At 44.9% G+C, this 7,863-nt stretch overlaps 2 protein-coding genes across 4 annotated transcripts; one reads left to right on the top strand and one right to left on the bottom strand.

The window, feature by feature from the left end:
* Positions 1-129: 129 nt before the first annotated feature.
* Positions 130-1,733, bottom strand: gins1 (GINS complex subunit 1 (Psf1 homolog)). 2 transcript variants are annotated; one of them, XM_057047472.1, is made up of 7 exons: positions 1,513-1,733; positions 1,309-1,373; positions 1,040-1,135; positions 877-967; positions 557-673; positions 374-448; positions 130-298 (listed from the first exon to the last, which is right to left on the bottom strand). In XM_057047472.1, the coding sequence occupies exons 1-7, from the start codon at positions 1,585-1,587 to the stop codon at positions 230-232; spliced, it is 588 nt and encodes a 195-aa protein (XP_056903452.1). In that variant the 5' UTR covers positions 1,588-1,733; the 3' UTR covers positions 130-229. The 2 variants fall into 2 exon arrangements, with proteins under 2 accessions (XP_056903452.1, XP_056903451.1); XM_057047471.1 differs by having other exon boundaries at positions 130-448.
* A 100-nt stretch (positions 1,734-1,833) lies between these two features.
* Positions 1,834-7,673, top strand: abhd12 (abhydrolase domain containing 12, lysophospholipase). 2 transcript variants are annotated; one of them, XM_057047466.1, is made up of 14 exons: positions 1,834-2,114; positions 2,716-2,881; positions 4,109-4,230; positions 4,482-4,587; positions 4,701-4,820; positions 4,920-4,950; positions 5,089-5,134; positions 5,421-5,553; positions 5,728-5,765; positions 5,923-6,002; positions 6,204-6,286; positions 6,694-6,772; positions 6,841-6,968; positions 7,349-7,673. In XM_057047466.1, the coding sequence occupies exons 2-14, from the start codon at positions 2,718-2,720 to the stop codon at positions 7,371-7,373; spliced, it is 1,155 nt and encodes a 384-aa protein (XP_056903446.1). In that variant the 5' UTR covers positions 1,834-2,114; positions 2,716-2,717; the 3' UTR covers positions 7,374-7,673. The 2 variants fall into 2 exon arrangements, with proteins under 2 accessions (XP_056903446.1, XP_056903445.1); XM_057047465.1 differs by lacking the exon at positions 1,834-2,114 and having other exon boundaries at positions 2,581-2,881.
* Positions 7,674-7,863: the final 190 nt, after the last annotated feature.

Below are 7,863 nucleotides of genomic sequence, written 5' to 3'. Positions count from 1 at the left end.
AAATTGTTTTACTACTCTCTATACATTATATATACTCGTAACAATATCTGGGAAAATTTCTTGTTGGGTGAAGGTCGGTGCTCTCAAACTGCCTTTTCCCTCTAGATTTCTAATTAAAATGTAACACGATTTGAACACAAAATTTAATCACAATCAGCACAAATGTTCAAACAGTAATGATCAGGGACAACAAGAGCTTTTAAGATGTAAACCAGACTGATTGGTGAACTCATGACAGGACGTGCTCCAGGACACCCTGGCGAATCAGCTGCTCGCATTTCCACCGTGGCAGGAAGTGCTGTGGGGAGAGGAGGGTGTTAGAGCTTTGCATTTGCCCCAGGGGGCAGTGGAAGAAGTGGCTTCCTGTTCTGACCTGACTGTTTTTTTTGAGCAGAATCACTGTCCCGTCGTCGATCTCAAACTCACCATGGTCCTTCAAACATCTCACCTGGGGGGCGAGATGACACCATCACCAGGCGACCGTAGGAGAAAAAAAAAATGACAGTGGCTCCAAGTGTGCAAAGGCCCCTGGGTCAGATTAGAGGCAGGTACTGACCTCAATGTAAAGACTCTTGGGAGGCTTCATGTCCTGCGTGATGTCCAGGCCGTCGCCTCCACCCACAGAGCGCATGAAGTTTGCGAGAGACTTTTTATATTGATTGAACCACTGCAGCTGTCACGCACACAACACACAGAAAACAGTCGCTTGAAACATCTTGATGTCTCCAAACATGTTAATCCTCCTAGCATAGCTACGCCTGCTCAAACACCCAACAGTGCCGGCGTCCACCTGTCCTTACCAATAGTCTGAAATAATCAATGTGAGGAGGCTTTAGGATAAAATTAGATCAAGTTTGTGTCTAGAAGCAACGTCACCTCCTCTGCACACATGTGGAAGCGGATGTTGGCAGGCAGCACGCTGCCGTACTCCCAGCGCAGCGCCCTGATCCTCAGCAGGCGGTCGTATCTGATACACACATCAAATTATGGTTGGACAGTTGTGGAGACACAGGTGAAGCACAGGTGAGGTGGTGCTTACAGGTAGGCAACAACGCAGCGCTGGTTCCTCAGCAGGCAGCAATGGCGCAGTTTGATGGAGGGAATAAGCTCAGTTCGGCCGGCCTTCGCTTCATTACTGGTTGGAAAAAGTAGAACAAATTAGTTTTCTTTGAAGACTTTTGTTGCCGTGGAGATGGGAGACAATTAAGCCAAATCACCCTGTGAAAAGGGAATATTTGCATGTTTCATGTACAGAAACACTTAAAATAGGCACAAATGTAACTCCAATAATATAAATCAAAACCTCACACGTCAGTTTGGTTCTGTTCGAAAAGAGCTTCCATTTCCTGCAGAACCTGCCGGAGTGTGTCTTCCTAAGAAATAAGACTTGCGTAAGAGCTTTGCAGAAGTAATGTTATCAGCATTGTTACGACACAAATACAAAATTCGTGCTGAGTTTTCCTCAAAAATTGAGTTCTGGAATCGTTCGAGTTCAAATACAGAGTAACTGACATTAAACGCAGGCAACTGTCCGTCGCTCATCCGGTGCAGTTCTCGGATTAACTCGATGGATTTCTCGCAGAACATCCCGAAACTGTGAATATTAATTATGACAAAACCTGAAGACTCGGTTCGACTTTAATTTCGCGGGAAAACTTCCATTTCCTGTTGTGATCACGTGACAAAAACCGACGGCAGCCCCATTGGGACAAAAAATACCGTTAAATGTTTATATGTAAAGATACGAGTACTTATATCTATAGGTGTTTGCCGCAGTTGTAGTCGGGGCTATTGTCATAAAGATCAAATAAGGAAAACGTGTTATTAACGGTGACAGTGTGGTGGAAATGCGAGGTTTTTTCGCTAGGGCGTTTCGCTGTTATCCTTTAAAAAATGGGCACATTTTCCTGTTCAAAATAAACCCGTCGGGGCACTTTATAGTGACGTTAGAGAGGAGGTCAAAAACTGATTGCGGCCTCATTTTTCTTCAGCGAGCGTCGTCCTTAAAGTTTTGCTCGCGTTGGTCGTTTTAATCAGATTATCGTCCTTGCTATTTCTGTCGTTTGCCCAAATGCTGCATTCCTGTTAGCCGGGAAAAGACCGACCCCGAAATGGTAAATATTTGTTTCTGTACACACAACCGTCTGACGTCAGACAAGTTTAATAAATCTGTTAAAATCAAACCAAACATCTTGAAAACAAACTACATTGTAACTTTATTTTTAGTAAAGTGAAGATGTTGCGTTCACAGACAATCGCTATTTTTTAATGTTATTTTAGATCAAACTGATGTCTGTCATGTTAACATTTCAAGTGCTGTAAATATATTAAACTAGAGCAGTACATTTCTATTGTATCATTTTTGTTTCCGATTTCAGTGCAGTTCGTTTGTGTGTTTGTTTTCATTCTCTTGAGAAAAGTCAGAACTGTAGCATTTACGACATTGCCCTGAAGGCATCATGCTCTACTTTTGTTTTGGTTGTCATTGTTCCGACGCTCACCGGTAGTCGTGGACGCAGCATATCTGATCACGTGGGGTTGTTTCTGTGCTGCGATTGGCTGAGACAGGTTAGCGGCTCTCCTCAGAGCTGGCTGCGTTGGAGTCACTGCGGGGACGCAGCGCTGTCCTGAGCGGCTCAGTTTCCATCACCCATCCGGCTAACAGCCAACTCCCCGCTGACATTCCTTTCTTATCCTGTCCTTTATCGTTTCCAGTGATGCGAAAGCGGAATAACTCACCGACTGAGCAGCCTGATAGTGGTTCTTTGCTGGAGGACGACCCGGACTTGAAACAGCGCACTGTCAGGGTAACTGCGGGGCCCTTAGCTGACGACCGGCAGGGCCCCGGAGCTGAGGTGCACGCCATGAAACCGTTCAGGAGGTGAGAGTCACGCCGGGACAGAGGAAATAACCGCTTTGATGTTAAAATTCAAACAGGGTGAAGGACATTCGGGTTCAAGTCATTTGTTTCTAATAGAAAGTCGTGATTATCACCGGATGAGCAAAAGATTAAAGTTAGGATAGATTAAAGTTACCTTCTTTCACAGAGATAATGCTAAGGACTATAATAACACTGAAACTGCATATTTATAATGTAAATCTGCAGAAATAGTTTGTTTAAAATCTTCGCTGTGACTTTATCAAATATTAAATTAATGTTAATGATAAAATGTATGTCCAAAACCAGAGGAATTTTAATTTAGTCATTAAATCGTAACCCACTGAAAGAACAGATCATGATGGACTGGTTTGACTGGCCACATTGAGACTGGTGAGCCTGTCAGACCAGAATCTTTCAGCACTTTGACCGACTGACATCAGCGTCACCTGAACTGGTGGGTGCACTCCAAGTGCGGCAACAGTGTGAGTGAACAGCACAGAGGTTAATCACCACACACCAATCAGAGACCCCTGAAGGTCAGGTGAGGTCACCTTGAGTCCCAGAACACTGAAGATCCAATTAAACCACAGGTTTTAGAGGGAGAAAACGGGTCGGCCCGTGTGGTTCCTGTATTGCTCTGCTAGGCTCCGACATCCATCAGCTAAATCCTAGGTGTGGCACGTTCCTCCGAGCACACATTTGTGGTGTTTTTTATATGTGTAAAAGTGTGTTTTTAGCCTTAAAACTTTCCTGCTGAAAGACAAAATGATGCTGATTGATTATTATGAATAAATGTGGGCGTTGGTGGATTTAAAGTCACTCCCTGGAGTGTTTTATACCTGCTGAGCCGTGCCCTCAATCAGTCTTCCTGATTTTGTTCAAAACAGGCCAGACAGGAAGTGACCTTTGTCTGTTTCCTGTTGTCTCTTTAGCTTATTAGTGAAAGAAGAAGTCACTTTCGGCTCATCTGGCTCAGCATAAAAAGTAGAGCAGGGTCTTTTCTGTCTGACATCCATTGATATTGCATCCAGACGGTGGCGTTCACCGGGCTCCTAAAACCAGATGCAGCTCTGCCGTGTTCGCATTAATCATTTAGGTCTATAGAGCTGCAGGTCATGTGACCCAGCTTCAGCTCCGGTTACAAACACCAACCTTCTGTCACGATGACCACGTTTCGGACCGCAGGTCCAGGTCTGGCTCTGGTCCGACTGACTGGTCTCTCCTCAGGTTGACTCTCCTGGGGAGGCTGAAGAGGTTGATGCTGTGGCTGTTGGTGGTCTACGTCTCCGTCCCCGTTATTGTCAAACTGTGTCCCTCCATCCAGGCCAAACTCGTCTTCCTCAATTTTGGTGAGTTCACAAAGCCGAAAAGCAAGAAGAAGCTCCAGAACTGAAAACTCGTCATCAGCTTTTAGAGGATTTGGCTTCAAACGAACCCATTTAGTTTGTTTCCAGCTTCTGTTTTCTTTCATCTTTGAGGCATCAGTTTTAAACGGATCTTCAGCAGTTTTGGGGCGAAATGTCGGATCAGGACAGACTGTGATTGACAGCTGCTGTAATAGGAGATAACAGGTTATGACACCCGTGCCCCTCCCCCACAGTCAGGGTGCCCTACTTCATCGACCTGAAGAGGCCCCTGGACCTGGGTCTAAACCACACCCACAACCTCTACCTGGAGCCAGAGGTCGGGATCAAGATAGGAGTCTGGTAAAATGCCAACACACACACACACACATTGTGTGTTTTTGCTACTTATTGAGTGCCTAAATACTTATTCTACTAGCAAAGTGAGGACTGTGTGTGTGTGTGTGCTTTTCCAGGCACACAGTTCCAGCTCACATGTGGAGGGAAGCTCAGGGAAAACAAGGTGACTGGTACCGCTCCATGTTCAGTTCCACCCACCCTGTAATCCTTTATCTTCATGGAAATGCAGGGACCAGGTGAGTCTACACACACACACACACACACACACACACACACACAGATCACAGGTCAGTGTCTTGTTTAACTTATTTTGCATTTTTGTTGTATCTCTGCAGAGGTGGAGACCACAGAGTTCAACTGTACAAAGTAAAGTTTCTCCCTCTCTCTCTCTCTCTCTTTCTCTCTCTCTCTCTCACACACACACACACACACACACACACACACATTCATGCTGGTGAAGCTGCTGTTTTTGCTGTGACCACCACACTGTCTGTCTCCCTTCAGGTCCTCAGTTTATTGGGGCACCACGTAGTTACGTTTGATTATCAAGGTGAGTAAGAAATGTTGGCCATTGATTATTTAGCAAGATTTCATTGATCGGACGCACCGCTGGTGGTCAGATTAACCGGTGATCAGATTAACTGGTGATCAGATTAACTGGTGATCAGATTAACCGCTGATCAGATTACATCACCAGGTCACGGATGTTTTGAGAGTACGCAAGGCTCCACAATCTGTCACCGATCAGAAGGAGCGGTTAACCTGTAAACATCACTCCTGTGTGTGTGTGTGTGTGTGTGTGTGTGTGTGTGTGTGTGTGCGTGTGTCTCACTCAGGTTGGGGGGATTCCGACGGCGCTCCATCAGAAGGAGGGATGACGTCAGATGCTCTGTTCATGTATGATTGGTTGAAACATCAACTGGACGACAAAACATCACTTTACATTTGGGGACATTCTCTGGGGACGGGGTAAGACACACACACACACACCACACACACACACACACACACTCACACTCCCTAAATGTTTTTCTGGTTTAAAAGCAAAACGCCGTCTGTCAGAAGCCAAAAATGTCCCCACAAACCACTAAAGTCAGCACATAACTGGTCTCCACTTCTACTGAAATGTGTCTGTTCTTCCAGAGTTGCCACCAACCTGGTGAGACGACTGTGTGACCGAGGTTTGACACACACTTACACACACACACTTACACACACACTCACTAAACACTCACTTCTCATGCTTTATTGACATGCATATGCTGGTCCTCGCAGAACTTCCAAGAACACGCAGTCACACACACAGAGCAGGATTATAGTGCAGCTCTTTTCTTGTAGGAAGTCCTCCCGATGCTTTGATCTTAGAATCTCCGTTCACCAACATCAGAGAAGAGGCCCGGAGCCACCCCTTCTCCACAGTAACACACACACACTCATGTTTGTAGCTCTGTGAGGACTTTCATAGACCATGTACCTCCCTTAGCCCCTTGCCTAACCTGAACCTGAGCCCATTTCTAACCTGGAGCGTGTCCAGGTGTCCTCATTGTGTAACATGTACAAGAACACACACACACACCAGTGGTGTATCTTTGTATCTTACGTTTGCGTGTGTGTTCCAGGTGTACAGGTACCTGCCAGGATTTGATTGGTTCTTCCTGGACGCCATCACGGCCAACAACATTCGCTTTGCCAGCGATGAAAAGTGCGTAATCTTCCACGGTGACCTCTGACCCCCGCAGAGCAGAGCAATTACATTTTTATTAGAAATTAGGAATAATTCCTGTATTCAGGGTATCTCTAAACTTTCTGGACTGACCAAGAACCGTTTGCTGATCAGCAGATCAGTCATTTTTAGATCCTTCAGGATCTGTGATCATGTAAAATAGATCTATAGGACACTGAGAGCGGGAACCCTGTGAGCGACGCTGTTACAGTCAATCACCTCTAGTAGAGGGCTGAAGGGTCAGAACAAAGTCCTGCGCAGAACTCATATCAAATTTTACTGCAGTTCCTGAACGCACCCTTCCAGACAGCTGCCGCTCTGCCCTCTACTGGCCGCGTGAGGAAGTGCCGTTTATTTGACCTGTTGTGGCTGTTTGTCATCGCCAGTGTGAACCACATCTCTTGCCCCCTGTTGATCCTGCACGCCGAGGATGACAACGTCGTCCCTTTCCATCTCGGCAAAAAGGTAAAACACTTGGAACAAAAACAGAATTCAGACCAGAGGACGTCGGACTCATCCTCTTCCTCCCACAGCTGTACCTCAAGGCCGCCCAGTCCAAGAGCCTCAGTGGTCACAAGGTTCAGTTTGTCCCTTTTCCCTCCTCCCTGGCCTACAGGCACAAGTTCATCTACAGGAGCCCAGAGCTGCCAAACATCCTCAGGTATTTGTTTGCCAAATAATGCTAATCTAAATTTAGCTACGGTAGCTGGCAAAGCTGCTGTCTCACATAAGTTGAGTTAAGCTGAGTTTAACAACACTGCCTTAATTACAATAAGTTAACATTACCAACTATATAGGTTGTTACCTAAATTGAGATAACTTAAGTTCAAGATAAGTTAATTTTTGCCACGTCACTGAAGTTAAGCTTCCACTAGATGATCCAGCATTCTGATTTCTCCATGAAATTTGATTTTAAATGTAATAGTTTTTTCTTTTAACAGTGTTGACTTAAGTATTTAACTCAGCTAAACCATTAAGGGAATGTTGAGATTTTGGTTCCGTGAATGGCTCTAAGGTTTTTGTAATTGTCTTGGGTTACAGTGATTTCCTCAGCACTTCGCACTGACAGATGGACGCACCTGAATTTCCACACTTGCTTGAGTTAAACACACCCTGCCTGAAGACTGACACCACCAAACCAACAGGTTATTCACTTTACCCCTGAAAGTATCGGGAGTGTTTTTGCGTACTGTAGAAGGTCATTAATCCAAACTGAACAACGGACAAAAGCCCTTCCTCTTATTAGCATCGTGTCAGTTTGTCATGCAATCTTACTTGTATCTTTTTGTCACATTTGCCTGATGGACTGTATTTAATGGCCTGTTATGACTTGAATGGTAAATTAAATATTTACTTTGTGATTTTAGACATTGTCCTGCACTATAAGTAAATGAGCTACAGAAATATTAGATGGATTTATTTCTGGGAACAGACACGAAACTGCAAGACTCCATCAATCTGCTAGTTTTAATAATACAAAAGCTTGTTAATATTAGTGTGGGTGAGGTTTGTTTTCAGGAATTACAGTATTTAGGATTTATTTGCTAATGCTAGCT

This window comes from Takifugu flavidus, chromosome 11 (genome assembly GCF_003711565.1).
Source record: "Takifugu flavidus isolate HTHZ2018 chromosome 11, ASM371156v2, whole genome shotgun sequence".
In the NCBI taxonomy this organism is placed as follows: domain Eukaryota; kingdom Metazoa; phylum Chordata; class Actinopteri; order Tetraodontiformes; family Tetraodontidae; genus Takifugu; species Takifugu flavidus.
Note: the sequence above shows the minus strand (reverse complement) of the source record. Positions and strands in the feature narration are given on the sequence as shown.